The 19,180-nt window shown below is 45.0% G+C and overlaps 1 protein-coding gene across 2 annotated transcripts in view; it reads right to left on the bottom strand.

Annotated features, from left to right (window-relative positions):
- The window catches only part of BIN3 (bridging integrator 3), a 38,314-nt gene extending 22,567 nt beyond the window's left edge, over nucleotides 1–15,747 (bottom strand). The window contains exon 1 of one of the 2 annotated variants that reach the window (XM_019714606.2): nucleotides 15,609–15,747. In XM_019714606.2, the coding sequence (XP_019570165.1) occupies nucleotides 15,609–15,616 (8 nt within the window). In that variant the 5' untranslated portion in view covers nucleotides 15,617–15,747. Of the gene's footprint in view, nucleotides 1–15,412; nucleotides 15,455–15,608 lie in introns of those variants that run through there. The other variant, XM_074338236.1, reaches the window with a different exon arrangement.
- Nucleotides 15,748–19,180: the final 3,433 nt, after the last annotated feature.

Raw genomic sequence — 19,180 nt, 5'->3', positions numbered from 1 at the left:
CCTCACCAATGGAAACTGGCATTGTTCTTTTGAGACACTAAGTTGTGGGATAATTTGTTATACAGCAATGCGTAACTAATGACAATGCCTAAGTTTTTGCTTTTCCTACAATTAATAACTGTCACTTTTCTTTCACATGCTTAATTTTCTATCTGTTTATTCCTAATTCTTTTTCAGTTGTCTAATCTACTCTCAATACATTCATCCCCATCAGGTATTCTATCATTTCCACTTTGGCCTGCTCCAGTCTGTATGGGTCACCTCCACCTGGGTGTACAGAGGGCATTCTGGGCTCCCTTTCACCTTCTTCTCAAGAATTTCTTTCACCTTTCTCCCAAGAATTTTGACACCTGGATTCTGTGTCTTCCTCTTTCTTGCTTTACAACTCATTTTGGTGGAGAAAGTGTGTGGGAGGTAATCTTTGAGACTTTGCATCCAAAACGCTTTTTATTCTACTGTCACATTAGTTAGTTTGACTGGGTATAGAATTACAGACTGGACATAATTTCTTTCAGAATCTCAAAGGCACTGCTTCATTGGTATCTCATTTCCCAGTACTGCTGTGGTGGTGAAGTCTAAAGCCACTCTGATTTCCATCCTTTGTATGTGACCTGCTTTTTTTCTTTATGCAAGCTTGTCGATTCATATGTTCGTATAAAATTTCACGATGTACCCTGAGGGTTAATTTCATCCATTTTGCTGGGGTACTCAACAGGACTCTTTCAATTTAGCGATTTATAATCTTCAGTTCTGGGATTTTAAAAAATGTTCTTGTTGTTGATTTAACCCCCCCCCCCATTTTCTGTTTCTTATTTTGAAATTTTTATAATTCTGATGCTGACCTTCCTTGATTTGTCCTCTATTTTTCAATATTTCCTTATCTTCTAATACTTCTAAAGAGTTTTTCAGGTCTGCTATCATATTTTTAATTTCCAACAGCTCATTTTAATTTTCAGGATGTCCTATTTCATTGTATTCTGTTTTTATTTCATGGATGCCTTATCTGAAGATCTTAATAACTTTAGAAAAGTTTCTTTTACACTCTGTTTCCCTTCGACTTGCTTTTTTTGTTTGTTTGTTTGTTTTAGTCTCCTTTTTTCATACTAGATACTTCCCTTGGATGTGTGGTAATTCTTAGTTATCTACTCATATATATGACTAGGGACAAAAAAAAAAAGCTGACTGGAAGATGTAAGTATATGGATAATGTCTGTCTATTGCAGGGGTGTCCAAACTGTGGCCCGTGGGCCAACTGTGCCCCGCAATCCATTTTTAATTGATCTGCAGCAAATTCCAAAAATATACTTTGTTTACTTAAATAAACCAGGTGAGGCAATACGTACTTCACTTCGAGTGAGTGGCCCGGCTGTTTGTGTATTTTACTGCATATGGCCCTTGGTGAAAACCGTTGAAAAAAGTTTGGACACCCCTGGTCTATTGTGTACGGTGGTCTGGCTGAGCAGTTTTGTGGGGAACCCCGATGTCAGTATCTAGTCTTTTCTTCTAAGCAGGTAAAATTCCCTAAAGAAGACTCTTCCACTCTCTTGCCTTGGGAATAAAGGTCCAGCTTGGCATTCTGGGAGCTCAGTCAGTAGAAGAGGCGTGTGTGTGTGTGTGTGTGTGTGTGTGTGCACTCTGCATGCATTCATTCACTTCATCCTCCTGCCTTCAGTATGGTAGGCCTGCCCTCAACTCTGCTTGAAGTGGGTCTGGGTTTTGTGGGCCTGAAGCTTACACAATTTTGCATGGCCTCTTAAAGAAAAAGAATACAAAAATTACACATATAAAAATAGGCGTGAAAGTGAGTATTTATTGAGACGGAGAAAAGAGCATAATAAATAACAAGTTATAAAAGCTTACAAATAACATGAACACCAGAAAATCAAGAATAACCTACTGTTTTTATCAATCATCTGTCTGATACACCTCTATATTTATTTGCCTGCACTTTTTGGCTGCATAGTCTATGATTGACTCTTCATGTGACACAGATTTGGTAACACTGTTTGAGAAAAAAGAAAGATAATTCAGCCTTTCCTCTAGTATGGTTGATTGAAATTTGTTTTCTATTACTGACAGTTCAGAAAAGCTTTTTTCCCAACTTACTTGTAATATATAAATTTTAGGATTGTTGTAAAATTTAGGAAAATTTCATGTTTCTTTCATAAATAAACTATGATTTCAGGGCACATTTCAAGCTTTCTTGTACGGTGACTAATTTTAACGCTGTCTGCGTTAATGAGATTAACTGATTTGTCACTGGTATCCTTGTTGGAGGGCGTATCATGAGTTCTATGCTATCTTCCTTATGCCTTTCATGTTATGTCCACCAGGAATTGACATGTTTTATCAATGTGTTCTATGATTTGCTTTTCCTCTTCATTTTGGATTATCAAACAATCATCACTCCTATTTAAAATTGATCTCGTTCTCTTAATCACTACCTTTTGGTACAATTTTAAAATATTTTGTTACACTTTACTTGATTTCAGAATATACTGATTTAATTGCTCACCTTTGTCACTTTTGTGTTCTATTTTTTATTCAATTTTCTCCTTAGTTTTAAAATAAATTTTAAAATGACCAAAAACAAAAAACAAGCAAAAAAAAAAAAGAACAAAAAACCCCACAATACTTTGTATATTTCCAACTCAGGAAGCTGTAATTTCTCACTTGTTTTATTAACGGTTTCCAAAAATGTCTTTACAAACTGCAGCTAAAACAGCATATTCCCAATTCAACCTCTACCCCCTGTCCTATCCCCCAAAAGGCGTAGGCTACTCCAAAGCTGCCTAAGAAGAAAAAGGAGGAAGGCAGAGGTTTTCTTAACTGAGAGCAGCATAAATACATTCCAAAGTTTATAAAACACAGGATCATATGAACACATGCCTAGGGCTCCTTCTAAGGGCCTTGGTCCATGCAAGCAAAGGGCCCTGAAGGTTAAGCTTTATTAGTGTCACAGTAAATCCACTTTGTGTGCCCTAGGATAGAAACTCCGCTTCACACTCTCCAGGAGTGGGGTCCCTTCATTCTTTTGGTAGGGTGAGGCAGGGACAGTCTTGGTGAGGCAGGGACAGTCTTAGTGAGTCGAGGAGATGGTAGGGCTCTCAACTTAATCATGAACAGTTTTCAACCAACCTCCTGATCTCAGGGCTCAGCTTCACTCCACTTCTAGAAGTACCTAGTGCCACCAATTCCTGAACCTTTGAGGATTCTGTGATGTAAATTGGATGGCTCTTGATTTTCCTAAATGTCAGTTTAGGCTTTTGTGGAACTGCTAAGTCAGTCACCTCATGTAATTGTATTCCAGTTACCAAATGTTGTTCATGTCGCTTCTGTTCTCCCTGAATTTGTAGATTTATGCCTTTAAAAAATTGCTTTACTGTGCTTTGTGTGGGATTTGTGAGGGAGATAAATTAGATGTATGTATTTGATCTGTCACCTTTACTCAGAACCTGAGTAATTAATTTTTAAATAGCAGCTTTATTGAGATATAATTCACATACCATTACATTCATCCTTTTAAAGTATATTTGGAGAGTTGTGCAACTAATCACCACTATCGAATTTCAGGAAATTTTCATCACCCCAAAAAGAATCTGGTTTCTAGTAGCTATCACCCCTCATTTCCCCTATCCCCACAGCCCCCGAGGCTACCATTAATCTACTTTCTGTCTCTGTGGATTTGCCCCTTCTGGACACTTCGTATAAATGGAATTATATAATATGTAGCCTTTTGTGTTGACTTCTTTCACTTAGCAAATGTTTTTAAGGATTATGCCTGTTGTAGCATGTGTTAGTACTTCATTCCTTTTTTATCACTGAATAATATTCTATTGTATGGCTACACCACATTTTGTTTATCCATTCATAAGGTGATGGACATCTGGGTTGTTTCCGCTTTGGGGCTATTATGAATAATGCTGCTATGGACATTCGTTTACAGATTTTTGTGTAGACATATTTTCATTTCGCTTGGGTATGTTTGTAGGAATGAATTGCTGGGCCACATGGTAAGTCTATGTCTAACATTCTGAGGAACTGCCACACTGTTTTCTAAAGTGGTTGCACCATTTTACATTCCTACCAGCAGCGTATGAGGATTCCAATCTCTCCATCTCCTCACCAACACTGGTCATTGTCTGTCTTTTACAATTTTATCCATTCTATTGGTATGAGGGCTATTGTACTGTGGCTTTGATTTGCATTTCTCTAATAACTAATGATGCTGAGCATCTTTTTATGTACCTATTGGTCATGTGTATATCTTCTTTGGAGAAACATTTATTCAAGTCCTTTGCCTATTTTTAAAATGGGTGTTTTATTTTTTATTGTTAACTTATAAAAAGTTCTTTATATTTCTGGGTACCAGTCCCTAATCAGATATATCATTTGCAAATATTTTTTCCCTTTTGTGAGTTTCTCACTTTCTTAATGATGTCCTTTGAAGCACAAGAACTTTAGATTTTGAATAAGTCTATAATCTATTTTTTTCTTTTGTTGTTTATGCTTTTGGTATCATATCTAAGAATTCTTTGCCAAATCCAAGGTCATGAAGATTCATCTCTATGTTTTCTTCTTAGAGTTCTATAATTTCAGCTCTTACATTTAGATCTTCGGTCCATTTTGAGTTAATTTTTGTTATGGTGTGAGGTAAGGGTCCACCTTCAATTCTTTTGCATGTGGACATCCAGTTGTCCCAGAACTGTTTGTTGAAAAGACTATTTCTTCTCTGTTGAACTGTCCTGGCATCCTTGTTAAAAATCAACTGACCATAAAAATAAAAAATTATTTCTGGACTCTCAATTCTACTCCATTGATCTACAGGTCTATCTTCATGCCGGTACTGTCTTAATTACTGTAGATCTACAGTAAGTTTTGAGATTGGGAAGTATGAGTCCTCCAACTTTGTTCTTTATTGAGATTGTTCTGGCTATCCTGCATCCCTTGCAATTCCATGTGAATTTTAGTGGTTTATTTTTTATATTTAAATCTTTACTCCATTTAGAGTTTGAGTGTATAGCTAGCCAGTTGTTTTGACATGATTTAAAAAATAAAATGATTTTTCAAATATCTTCCTGTTCCTAGTTTATGAAAAGATACAAAGATTGGAATTTTGAATTATATCAATGCCTTTTCAGCATGCCTTTAGATGACCAGTTTGTTCTCCTACGAACTAGTATTGTGAAGAACTATCAAATACATTTCCTAAGACAGAGCCATCCTTTTGTTACTGAAGTAAACTCCGCTTGGTAAAGGGTACAGGTTGATTAACTTTGATGTGTATACATCTGGCTTTCTGATTATGACACATTAAGCACCTCAAAGGCAGGGATGGGATATTACGCTTCTTTGTAACTCCTGTACCTACTGCACTACGCACAGTGCTATTTTGAACCTTCCACTGAATGAATATTCAGTAAACAGGGACCTCCTTTATGCCTGGGTTCTATGGCCATCAGGATGAACAAGAAAGACTCATTCTATGATCTCATGGAGCTTATAGTCTAGTTTTATGCACATAGTAAGAACTGAATGAATGATCAAATGAATGAGTAAAATAAGTACATTGCCCCCAGGGCCCTGTAACATACCACACGCTAAGGGTCCTGAGAAAAGCTACTCTCAGATAAGGCCATAAAGAACAAAGAAGGGTAATATCATGGGCTTCGGTCTCCCTATCCTAGCTTACTACGACAAAGACTAAAAAGGGTAACACCAGCCACAAGTACCAGCTGGGGTCAAGGGAAAGTACATTCAGTGGAGATCCAGGAAACGGAGCCCGTCTTTGGCACTGGCAGGAAAGCCTGGTGAAGTTATCAGAGTATGGGTCAAGGGAAAACATTTTAAAAAGCCTAAGGGGAAATACAAAGGGAGAAGCGTCTCCTGGGTTTATTCCAAGGCTGCCAAATGGCAGATATGCTCCACTCTGCCAGAGAAACAGCCAGAACATTAGGCCAGGCGCCCTGAAGGAAGGATCCAATTCTCTGCTCTGAAGTGGTGGTGAGGGGAAAGTGAGAGGAAAGAGCAACAACTGCACTTCAGCCCACATTTCTGCCTCTTCTTCTCACGGAGGTCCCGATTCCATCCCTGGGGTCCCAGTCCCCTGCTGGAACGCGGGGACTTCCGCAGGAGAAACAGCTGCTTTGGAAAGCATGTGGCAGACTGACAGCATCACAGCATCTGCCAGAGCAGCGCTGTCCTGGCATAGCTGGGGTTATGGGGCCGAGGCTGGCAGTCCTCCAGGCCACGGACAGGCTCCCAGGGCTTCAGGAGTTTGGTTCCCCCTCCTTCCAGCTTTCCTCGCTCTCCCTTCAGAATTGGGTGGGTCAGCAGAGGTCTAGGGAGAAGACAGGGCTTGCTCCCCAGAGAATCTCTATGTTCCAGAAGAAATCAAGAGGACTCTGAGCTCCCAGCCTCTGAAGCAGGAGTCCTTCCTTGGTTCTACTTCCCATTCCATAAATATGAGCACCAGAGGGCAGAAGAAGGGATATTTTGGTCTCAGCAGCAAAATGAAGAAAACATTTTTCTCAACACTACCCTTCTCCAACCCCCAACATGCCCCACCTCAGAAAAGAAAAAAAAGTTGTGTGTGTACAGAGGGAAAAGAGGGGAAAAGGTTCTATTTTCCTTCACAATACACAAAAGTCAACAGGATGTTCTCCAAAGCTACAAATATACTTTTTCAAACAGTAAATATCTCTATTAGCAGCATGATGCCAGTTGGCTAATTCTGTCTGTCTCAGTGAAACCTTTCCCAAAAAACTCCTGCTCTTGTGTAATGTCTACTTACAAAAACAGCTCTTTTGCATTTTCAATGTGCTAGGTTTCTCAATCTTTTGTTTCCCCACCCCCTTCTACTGCAGAGGCAGAGACAAGAGGCAAGCCCAGATGGCAGTTGGGGGTCACCCCAGCAGATCCCTCCAGCCCTGCCTACTTTGGAGAGTCCTCCACTTCCATTACAAAGAAAAGTGTCAAGACGCTAAAACCCACACATTGTTCCCTGGTCTTCACTTAGCCTCCTGAATTTGTTTCTACTGAATGTGAATGAGCCCAGGCCTGGCTTGGGGTTGGAAAGAGCCTGGAAATGATTCAGTCTACCCCACCTATATCTTTCTGATATCTTTAGCTGGGCAAACATCTCCGTTTTGGGGGCCGAAGGGCGGTGAGGGAGGTGAGAATGAAGGGAGGGCTGTGCAAAGAGTAGGCGGCAGTTGATAGTGGCTGAAATCCTGGCTCCTGGGGGAGTGGTCTGGGCCTGAGTCACCGTCTCGGCAAGAGCAGGAAGGTGGGCGAAAGGGAGCAGCTTCTGCAGGCTGGAAGGACAAGCCCTCCTCCCCCCATCCTTCTGTTACTTGATCCCTGGGCCATTGCCATCTCTGGTCCGAGGCCCCACCACGGCTACCACCACCTTGACAATGAGAGAAAACGCAGGGCTAGGGCCAGGGCAGGGCTTACAGAGAGTCAGCTGGCTCCGGCAGAGCAGCTGCTGTTGGATGCCATCCTCTCTGAAGGGCCAGCTGGCCACAGTGCCAACGGGCCAAAGAAAGTTCAGCCGAAGCAAGGACATGAGGGACCCCATCTAAGGGGAAACGAACTGAGTTGTCAAGGATCCATTTCTGGTGCCTATGTCCACAGTCTGTCGTCCAGCCCACCTCAGTCCTTCCCTTAATTTAGCTGGATCTGAAACAAAAGCACACAGAACGCTATCCTGCCTTGCCACCAGGCCGAGGAAGTATGTGCGTGTTTAAAAATAAAAGGCACGCCTCTGTGACTTGGACCAGAACAGTCGCCTAGCTCAGCTAAGATCCCTCCTGCCCCAGTGCTCCCCAGGCTGACCTCTAAATAGTAAAGCCAGAATGAATTACAGAATGTTGAATGAGATCATCTAGCCAAAGTGACCACGTATTGAGTATATGCTAGTGCGGGTTTCTGTGCTCGGTGCTTCTGATCCGTCAGTTCATTGCAAGTGGTGCACTCCTGCACCTCACACAAGAGACGGCGCACTGGATACGGGGAGGGACCCTGGGGCCAGACCACTTGGGTTCAAGTCCTGGCTCTGCCAATTGCCAGCTGAGAGACTTTGGACAAGTTATCTGACTTTCCTGGGTCTCAGTTTCCTTGTCTATAAAACAGGATAACAATACCTATCTTCTCGGGTCACTGTGAAGGCTAAATGAGCTTAATGAGTTTAACGATAAAACTGTTCCTAAGACATAGTAAGTAGCCTCTGTAAGTATTTATTGTAAAGATGGTGGTGGGGATATTTTGATGATGATGGTCGAACTGAGGCCCAGAGGGGGTGACCTGCCCAAAGTTCCATAGCGGTAAGTACGGTTAGGAAACCTGGAATGATTTTTTCACTGTTGGGGCAAGCCGTAGTCCCATACCATAATGCACCACTACCAGCCCCAAGTTAATACGAGGTCTGATCGAAACATACAGTGAACATTTAAATTAAAAAAAATTTATTACAGTAAAAGACACACTGCCATTAATCCCCCTCAAAATACTTCCTGTCATTTTGAATACACTTATCCCATTGTTCTTGCCACTTTCTGAAGCAGTTCTGGAAGTCCTCCTTTGTGAGTGTTTTTAATTGCGCTGTCGTGCCTGCCTCGATGTCCTGAATTGATTCAAAACGTTTTCTTTTCATGGTCATTTTGACTTTGGGGAAGAGCCAGAAGTCGCACGGTGCAAGATCCAGCGAATAAGGTGGATGAGGACACACTGTAATGTTTGTATTTGACAGAAATTGCTGTACCAGAAGCGATGTGTGACATGGAGTGTTGTCATGATGGAGGATGAAGTAAAGACACTCACGAAAGAGGATGTCCAGAACTGCTTCAGAAACTGGCAAGAATGATGGGATAAGTGTGTTCGAAGTGAGGGGGAGTATTCTGAGGGGGATTAATGGCAATGTGTCTTTTACTGGAATAAATTTTTTAAAAATTTAAACATTCACCATATTTTTCGATCACACCCCACATATTTGCTTAAAATTAAGTGGTGACTTTGTCTTGAGAAGTACAAGGATTTGTGAAAGAAGTCTGGAGGCTGACGAAGCATCTAAAAGTCAAGAAAAGAGAGGAAGGCAAGCAATTCAGAGAGGGAGTCTGGATTTCCTTTTTCTGGCAGCTCTTTAAGAAACTCCTAATATTTGACAGTCAAGTTATCACCTATTTTCACACCGTTAAGACAGGGAGGGGTAGAAAGTGGGTTTCCCCGTTTTATAAAAGGGAAACACAAGGCATTCCAAGGTGAAAGGTGTGTCCTGCTTACTCAACACGCCAGAGAGATGCCTCTGATTGCCACTCTGAGGAGCTGACAGTGGCTTAGGTGCAGACAGACTCTGAGAGGCAGCAGCCCAGCTCTTTCGCTTCAGCGGCTGGACAGCTACAAACAGTGAAGCATCTGACATCCTGTGCGTGTCTCCTGCTGCACAGGTGCCGGAGTTTCTCTGGGGGAGAGGTAGGTCTGTCTCTAACTGTGGGAGGTAGTGCAAAATCTCCAGTGGTCGTATCATTTTATACCCCCCACGCCCCTGCCCCCAGAAGTGGATGCAGGGTCCCATCGCTCCTCATCCTCAGATACTTGGCATTGCCAGTTCTTAACATTTTTGCCAGTCTGATGGCTGTGAAATGGCATCTTGTTGTTGGTTTAATGTGCTCTTCCCTGATGACTAACAAACCAAACATCTTAGTGTAGGCTTTTTGTCTACTTGGGTTTTCTTTTCTACAAAGTGATTGACAGTTTTCAAATCTATGGTTTAAGTTCTTACAAAGAACATGGCCAGTGTTCTCTACAGTTGTCCCCTCTGTATTTCTTATTATCACCCATGAGAAACAACCAAATAAACAAACAATACTACCTCTACCTTGCTGAAGTTACAGGTGTTAGCTTATAGTCTGAATATTTGTAACAGACTTCTAGATAAGTGTTTTTCAAACTGGGGTCTACGTAGAATACCTACTCCTCAATCATGTAAACTGTTACACATTAGTCCACTGTAAACATATCAAAATCAGTCATGAAGTCAACTGAAGTGGGTCATTCTATAAAAAATGAAATAGAACATAATAGAAAATATCAGAGTGCATCACACATATATTGAGTGAAACTTATTTCAAGTATAAATGTGTGTGTATGTGTTGTGATATCAAATGTATTTCTGACTGCAAGTTGTGGTCAAACTATTTTGGAAGCCATTGTCCAGGTTTATTTCCCTGGCTCCATTCTCTTTTCTGAGTTCCCCTATAGACCACTGCAAATTAACCTGACCAAAGCATTGCTTTTGGCATTCCACTTCCCTGCTCAAAAACCTTCAATTTTCAAAAACTTAGGTTCAATTTCAACTCCTCAGCGTAGCACTGAAAAAGGACTTACGATGTGGCCCCACCTAGAGCGTCGACTCGAATCAACGAAGCCTCTACCCAAAAACTGGCCTCCTGACTGTTTGCCCCAAATACTCTTGATGCATTGTCTCCACACACCTTTTTCAAGCTATTCTTCTCATTCACCACTGAAACAGTACACACTTGGGAGGTCAAGGTTCAGTTACAATCCCATCCTCTACTCGAAGTCTCTCTTGACGATGCCACATGGACATTTAGCGAGCCACTTTCACCCCTGTGAACCCCTGACACTTTCCACACACTGGCCAAAGACAGGGATCGATTTTTATAAGCTTTTGAATGTCCCCCAACATTTAGCACAGGCCCTAGTATTATAAAAATGTTCAATGTTCATTAAACCAAGTATTTACTAAGCATTATCTGTGAGCAACACACTAGACTGGGCCGTAGTTAGTGGATGAGCCATCAACATAATGGGTTTGGGAAAACACTTCTAATAGCTTAATGGCCAACTCGAAAGCTACCTCAACAGATTTACTTAAAGAGTGTGATACATAAGAAAACACCCTTGTCTAAGATGCTGTGGAACTCAAGATACTTAACTCTACTCCAAAATCTGGAAAAACTCCCTTCCCTCCTCATTACAAGCAGCTGAAATAAGAGAGAGGTGTTTTACATTTGTGACCAAAGCAATGTGGAAAACAGAATCTCAGAGCCTCCTCTGGGGTCCCCATCTTCTGGGCATTACCACGCGCTCTAGCGGAGGAAGAGCTTGGCCTGTCCAAAGCCACAGAAGGAGTGAGTAGAGAGGCAGCCCCAGGCGGGGAGGCCCCAGAGTAGGAAGCAGCTGAGATGGTCCAGGATACCTGCAGGTCTGCAGGACACAGGACTTCCTCTATCACCTGTGTGACAACTGGTAACTTCCTGTGATTCACTACCAACCTGACAGTGTCCATACATGCTAGCAAAGTCAAATACCTTCCTCTAGGATCCTATCAGCTTGAGACTAGTCTTCCAGTTTGCTACTGTTCCTGCTCAACCGGGGAGAACACTCAGGAGACGCAGGTTTTGGTTCCAGTTCTGCCAGGTACTGTCTGAGTGAATTCTGAGAAGTTGTCAAAGGGAGATAACGAGACCTGGAATGCATACTTCCAAGGGTAAATGTGAAGCTGGAATCAGATAATGGCTGGGAAAGCAATTTGAAAAGTTAGAAGCACTATACAAATGTCAGATATCAATGGCACTGCTAGAGGGAAAAGAGACTCCACTGAGAAAATGTTTGAAGCGGAATGGATGGTTCTGTCTGACCCGGCAATTTGTCGTCCTTTCTTGATGTTCCATTCATTTCATTTCACAATACTAGTTAGGTACCTACTATGTGCAAGATAGTATGTGCACACAAAGATGAAAAAGTTGTAGACCCTGCTCTCGTGGAGTTTACGTGGGAGAGGGTGCACATTTGCGATGTGCGGGAGACTGGGGAAGTCCTACAGGAGAAGCAGAGGAGAAAGGAGCTGGGGAGCGAGGAGGGAAGAGAACCATCACAGACAGCCTTAGAGAGTCTCAGGAGCCACGTCTTCCATCAGTCAGTTTAACAATAGCACTCTTAGAGGCTCTTCATTTCAGCAAGTGGCTTGTAGCTTATAGGTTTTTACCTTACAATTTTTCCTGAGCTAAGGCAAGTCAGTAAATTGGGAAAAAGTCCTCATTCATACATTCAATACACATTTACCGACTGTCGGGAAGAGTGCTACGAAGACAGTGGTGACCAAGAGATAGTCCCTGTTTTCAACAGCTCATAGATAGACTAGTGGGTTCCAACACTAGGAAACCAACTCAGCTTGGGAGGGTGTGGGGGGCCATTCAGGGAAGACCCTCAGCGAAAGGAGGTGAGGCCTGCTGTGACTCTTGAAGGATGAGTGGACACTGACCTGGTGGGCGGTGGACAGTGGAGGTGGGGAGTAAAGCCATTTCAGGCAGAGGGAACTGCACACACAGAGGAGCAGGGGCATGAGAAACCAGAAAAGGCTTGGACAAAGGAGCAAAGAGGGACAGCCACATCCAGAAGGGACTTATAAGCCATGACCCAAAGTTAGGCCTTTATCCTGAAGATATTGGGGAGGATGGATATACAGGGTGAGAACAGGAAGAAGAAAAAAAGGACGGACCCGAGAAATACCCATATTTAGCAGACAGAGATAGAAGAGCCCAGAAGAGTCGGAAAAGAGTCATATCTACACAGTCTCCATTCTTTTCACAACAGAATTGGATGATAAGTGTCAGCTGGGATTATCCATTCCCTGTTATAGTTGGAGAAAACAGGACTGCGAAAGGTTAAATGCTTGATCAGGCCACACTGTGAATGAGGGAAACAGAACCTGAACTCAGTACCTATACTTGTCTGCACTGACTCTAATTTCTTCATTCTGAGTCAAACTCCTAGACCTCTAAGTATAGGAAGATTTCCTCCAGGACTCCTTTTCCTTGTCATTGAAACCTAAAAGCATCAAGGTGTGTGGTTCCAGGGAAGGCTACAATCCCTGGAGATAGGTAAGCCAGACTAATATCACTATTTTTTTTTTTTTCAATATCACTATTCTTAATTCTACTTAATTCTCCTTTCATACCATAATAAACACAGACAGACAGACACACACACACACACAAAGACAGAGGGAAAACAGGGAGGTGGAAGGGAGAGCGAGAAGCACTTGGCTTGGAGCCCACAGGTGGATCAGTAACCTGAGATGTGAACCTCAAATGCTGTCTTCCTGGCAGACACACCACTGGGCCACCTTGCTGAAAGGCAGATAGGCGGATGGGTGGATGAGTGGATGGGTAGATGGTACAGGAAGGGGGTTGGTACCCACTAAACAAACAGGGGGTGGGCGGGCTGCATGCACAGAGGAAGCAGAGAACAAAGACCTCTCACTCTTCATGCAAAATCCACAGTGTACAAAGGGCATCAATATTGGACATTTCTCACTATGACATTTTGAAAGCCCAGAACAATGGTTACCCTCTGGAACTATGGGCTGTGTGCCCCTAGGCCTTATTCAATGATGGCTGGCATATCCCATATGCTTGGTGAACTTGACCTTGGGCATCAGCCTCCCATCATAGCTCTACGTCACTCTGGTCTCTTTCCCCACTGAGAATTCCAGTCTAGGATGAATGGCCGGATTCATTCTGGGAGCAGAAAAACCACTCCAGGAGTGAATCAGAAGGGCCCCGCCCCAGTCCCTTTGCCAGCCATTGAGGCAGAAACTGAGTGTAATTGTGTGCCCAGGCGCCGGTGCTGTTCCCCTCTCATGGAGAGGGGGTCAGCGTCCACGCACGAGATGATGTAGAAGCCCTCTAAGGAAGAAGAGAAAGGAATCTCAGCTTTGAGGGACAAAGCTGCCCTTTTGGTTGTGACCCTTAGTCCGAGGAGGTGCCAAGATGTGCATGTACTGGAAAACTAATTCTACTGGATAAAAAAAATCTCAGCTTTTGCTCTACAGCTAGTTGTCGGTTTCAATTCTCTCCAACCTGACAGTCTTTAGGAAATAGGCTACTACTAGTTTTTCAGGAAAAAATCCCAAAACTTTCTGCAAGACAGGTGGAAACAGCATGTCTCAGATCACCCAGAGAAGCCTTTCCCTTTAGTGGTCTCTGCTCTACTCTTCTCCTGATTTGTGAAGAAAATATCGATTTATTTTTTCAGATTGTAAATGCCAATGTAAGCAATATGAAGCACCTGTGCTTTCGTTCTGCTTTTTACCTTGAAAACTAGGGGAGAAAACTGCATCCTCAAGACACTGCAGGCAAGAGGACATGTACATCACAAGGTCGGGGACCCAGGCTGACACTTTAACGAAGTAATTCCTCTAGGGAAGGGAATGGAAGGACTGCCACTTTGCCCATCACTAACTAGGTTATAACAAGATGGGAAAGTTAGCTTTTTAAGGCTCCAGCCCCCTATTGGCCTCCTGAAGCAAAGGTGGAGGGAAAGGAGCAGCTCCTGCTGGGGCTTATTAGGGCATTGCTTGGGGCTTCCCTCCACGTGTGGGCGCCCAATGTCTGACATTTGTCCATCAATCTTCCTCTAAGAAGCAGGGGGGAAGGGGACAGACATGGTTTAAATTTTACATTAGAGAGCTGTCCATGACACTGACGGACATCAGTGGCTTGTGGCCAGAACTTAGTCTCCACTGATGGCCAAATGTGAGCCTGTAAAAGATTTCCCAAAGAATAGTCTACTATCTTCATTCACCATAACTAGTTATTGCGCACTTAATTTCTGTAAAGAGACAGGCTACACTCTGAGGACAGCATGACAAACATGTTCCCTATGCCAATGGAACCTGGATTCCAAGAGTTGATTCATCTTGTACGCCTCCGGGGTCATACAAGCACAGTCAGGGTCCCCCTAGGTTTGGGTGTGTGGATATATAGGTGCTGGGGCCTGACGGGAAGGTCCTTTGGGCAAACAGAGTCTTACAAAATAGATCAACCATTAAACATTATGAAGTGTCTACTAGAGCCAAGCAAGTATCAGAGTTCTGTAGCTCTGGAATTGTGATTCTGTTAGAAACAAAGCCTCCCTGGCTTCTTTTCTCCAAGCCTGACAGTTCCCATGAGGTTTAAGCTTACTTATGTCTATTTCAGCTGTAGAGCAGCGAGTGGGGTAATGGCCCTGGAAATAATTAAAACTAATCCAATCCCATTGTGGGAGTGTGGGTGTGGGTGTTTAATTCTGGCCCCTTCCAAACGAGAAGCATGGTTTGCCTTTTGAAGACTGTTAAATGGTGCAAAGGTTAGTCATCTGAAAGCAAGTGGGTTTTGATCAGTGAACGGGGGCCCAGCCTGGCAGAGGGAGGGCCACAGCGCTGGGGCTGGCGGGAGCGGTGGAGTGATGTCCACAGAAAAGAGAGAAGACACTGCACCTCAACGGGTATTTCAAAGAGAAGGAAACAAGGAAGTCCCTCACTTCAAGCAACTGGGAGAAAACGGGACCGGCTCCTTGAAACATTAAGAGTCAGGAAACGAGACAGACGCGGGACCCCCGGGCCTACCTCCCGGTGAGCCTTGCCGAGGGATGGAGACTCCGGCAGAGCACCGGGGAAGGCCCCTCGAACCGGGGCCAGCCGGGCCCGGCCCTGCGCGGAGGGTCTGTGCGGGCAGCGCGGGCGAGGGGACTCAGAGGGACGCAGGGCGAGGCGCATCGCGGGCCTGCGGCTCCAGCGGTCCTGCCGCCGGGGCCTCACTCACCAGCTCATGGTCCCGAACCTGGCCCCGTCGCTGGGGTCCTCCACCGCAACTCGGTCCTCGGGGATCACTTCCGGATTCAGCCAGTCTCCAGGAAGTGACGTGGACCCCGCCCCCTCTGCCCGGAAGAGGCGGCTGGAAAGGTGCGGCCCGGCGTGTTAACCCTTCCGCCGCCGCGGGCTTCCCGCGGAGGTGCCCTGGCCCGCGACCGTCAGGCGCTGGCTTGGGGACTCCGGACTCAGCCTTGGGGACTCAGCCTGTGGCGGGGCATGAGGACCCCTGGGCGCGTTTTCACCTTTCAGGACTAACTTGTAAATTCTCTTCCGCTGACGACACGTGTCGCTTAACCGGGTGATTGCCTGGTTTTTCTGTCTGGAAAGAGGTTTTTAAGCCAGAGACAAGTAGCAGTAATTGTCTAGGGGGGAAGGAGACAATGGGGAGGGAGTCTGAGGGATACTTATATTCCCTGTATGCTCTTTTGTCTCTTTTACATTTTGTACCCTGTACACGCGTGACCTGTTACAAATACATGGATCTTTCCCCTCCAAGATGGCACAGGGCTGGCTCTGAATATAAATAGAATAGGTGCTTTTCAGGTTGGATTGTTCTGTGGATTTACTCAACACAAGAGGACAAAACGCCCACCTCTACAGAGCCCAAGTGATGTGAATGGTCCCATTCTTTCTACTCATTCATTTTCAAACACTATTTGAGCTCCTCTAATGTGCCAGGCACTGTGCCAACCTCAAGGATACAACTGGAAAAAAGAAGTACGGATCCTGCCCTTATGCCCTCCCAGACTTACTTACCTGGAGGGCGAGGTAAACAGGTAACTAAGTAATAATAGATGATGGGAAAGAACAGGGGCTGTGGCAGCCTGTAAGGGGCCCCTGTAAGCTGCACATGGGGTTTTATTGAGGGCGTCCAGGAGGACACTGTGTAAACCAAGTTTTGAAGGTGAATCATGCTAGCCAGGTGAACCTGAGGTGAGAGCTGGGGAGGGTCCAGGCAGAGGGAACTTATCTTGGCTGAGAAGAGGACTGAGTTCCAGGCAAGCAGCTCACTTGCCTCAGGTCTTACAAAGTCAGAATTCAGAGCCTTGGTCCATCAAAAGCTTCCTAGGGTTCTGGTTCATGTTGGCCTCCTCACCTCCACGAAACTCCCTGCCTTAGAAGAGAGAGGAGCAGACAATGAGGTTTGTGTGGGTAACTGCTGGGCCTCCAGGGGTCTTCTCTCTAGGAATTCTCCTCCTTCAGGTGGACTGTAGCGTTTTAGGGGCTGCTTGGAGAGGAGCTAAGCCAATGAACTAGAGCAGAGGATGGTTATAATTTGTTCTGACCTCCCAGGGCAGGGGAGAGGGCTTGGCCAAGAGGATTAGGGGAGCTCCGAGGACCATCCACAGGAGGTAGTCTCTCATTTGTGTTTTCTATAGAGTTTGACTCACTAAAGTTTTTCCAATAGAGGGTGGGCCTCCAAACATATCACACAGATCAGCTCATCACCATGTTAATCTTCAGTAAACAGGCCAAAATGAGCACTAGAGCAACCTTGAAGAGTAAAGATAAAGAGGGTGAAGGGCAGCCGGGGCCGAGATTTTGAGCAAAGGGGAGGACAGTCCATTGCACACAGTGTGATGGATGGAAAAGGGGTGGGTGCTGAGTTTTTATGAACCTCCTGGCTCTTTAGCATTTGTGGAGGGCTTCCCCACCTGCGTCTTCCTTTTTCCATACTCTGTCTCCCTTGGTTACCCACAGTACTAAAGCATTTCCAAAAGTATTAGCCTAGGCAGCCGCCACATCCCAGAGGAAGTCTGTTTCAGGATTTGGTAGACATATCCCACAAGGTAAGAATGATGAATTCTAGACTAAGAGTCTAGAGGGGTCCTGGGCTCTAGTTCCATCTTTGATCCTACAACTGACCCAAGACAAGTCACATCCCTCTCTCGGTCTTGGTCCCATTATCTAGAGGATGAGTTGTTGGATAACGTCGCCAAAGTTGCCAACATTTTGATGTTCTAAGTTGACAGTCTTGTTGACTCCAGAGGCTTTTGAGAAACAGGGGAATGGGGAAGCATGTAGGGTGGGGCCTGAAAAGAGAGGCAAGCTGAGAGAGCCGATTTGAGGTCAGTGATGTCTGGGGATGAAGCCAAACATAAACCTTCTGGGAGGGAAGGATTTAGCCTGAGGCCCACTGCAGCTGTGCTGCTTACCTCCAACCCTGAATCTTTAATGTAGCCAGCAGGACCTTTGAGGTACTGGGAAGAGTGCTGGCCTCCCAAGAGTGTGTCTGGAAAGTGCCTGCTCTGAGCTGAGCTCTGTCTCCTTATCTGAGACTCATTTGCTTGCTTAAGGTGTACTGGGTTGAGGATGGATGATGGTCAGGTATCCTGTTGTCCTGTGGACCCATATTTTCCCTCCATGAGCACAACATCCCATGTAGCATTGATGCTGAACACAAGGAAGCACAACCCACCTCCCACTGTCGTGGAAAACTCAACTGCAGGGTCTGCAGACCCAGGGCTGGAAGCTATGTCTTTCTTTTTTTAGAACCAGAGGATGGCACCGTACAGTTTGATCCTGCCCCTTCAGGGTAGGGGGGAAAAGGAGCAAATGCAGTTCCTAAGTGGAAGCTGAGAGTGGAAGAGCTTTGGGTAGAGGTGGATGCTCCTGGCTTCGGGCCTGGTGAATACTGCTTCCTCCCCAAAAGTTTGATCCTCAATTAAAGAGTTTTCAGGCGGCTGAGAGCAACTTCAGGGCACAAAGCTGTTGACCACAGGGAAAGCAGTCAAAGAACCAGCTCTGCCACCAGATCCCTGACTTCTCCTTGGAGCTTTCCACTCCGAGTTTGGTAAGCAGCTGCTCCCCACTGTCCTCATCTCTGGGCTCATCATATGGGCCTTCCTGCAGCCATCCCCACACAGAGGCTTACCCTCCAATTCTTTCTATGCCAGTTCTAATCGCCTTAGAGTAAGGATTCCAGGACTGGACCTGAGCCATGAGGGGCTTCATTAGAGCATGAGGGCTGAGACTGAAGGGACTGCATGTGAAGGGGCCAAATCGATGGGCTGAGCTCCCTTGCAGCCCTGAAGGCCTGTGCCTCAGGGAGGCTCCTGCAACATAAATGAAGACCTAGACTCTCAGGTTCCAATGTGTTTTCATTCTGCACTTCTCTCTGCCCTGCACCTGCTTGGCAAGATTCAGAACAACAGTTTCCTGGGCAGCCACAGGCCAAGGACATGGGAAAGGAGCAAGGGTGGGAGAAGATGGAAGATATCAGCATTAGATTTTCCAGTGGTAGGAAGCCCACATGGATGGCTCAAAGGTCAGGGTAAAGCAGCAAATCAGAAGCTGGGCTGGCAAGCAGCAGTCAGGGCCAGGAATAGCTGTCTGGACTCTGGTTGTGCCTCCAAGTAGCTCGAGGGAATCTCTTCCTTCCTCGGCGCCTCATCTTCCTTCACTGTAATATTAAGAGTCCCATGTGCCCACTCAGATTGCTTGTTACTGGCTGCCTGGAATGCTGAGTTGAGGATTCTGAGGAATCTGCCATTGGTGGGAAAGTTCTATGATTGATTAGCC

Source organism: Rhinolophus sinicus, linkage group LG07, assembly GCF_036562045.2.
Source record: "Rhinolophus sinicus isolate RSC01 linkage group LG07, ASM3656204v1, whole genome shotgun sequence".
Classification (NCBI taxonomy): Eukaryota; Metazoa; Chordata; class Mammalia; order Chiroptera; family Rhinolophidae; genus Rhinolophus; species Rhinolophus sinicus.
The sequence above is the reverse complement of the archived record's forward strand: the minus strand, read 5'-3'. Positions and strand labels throughout refer to the sequence as shown.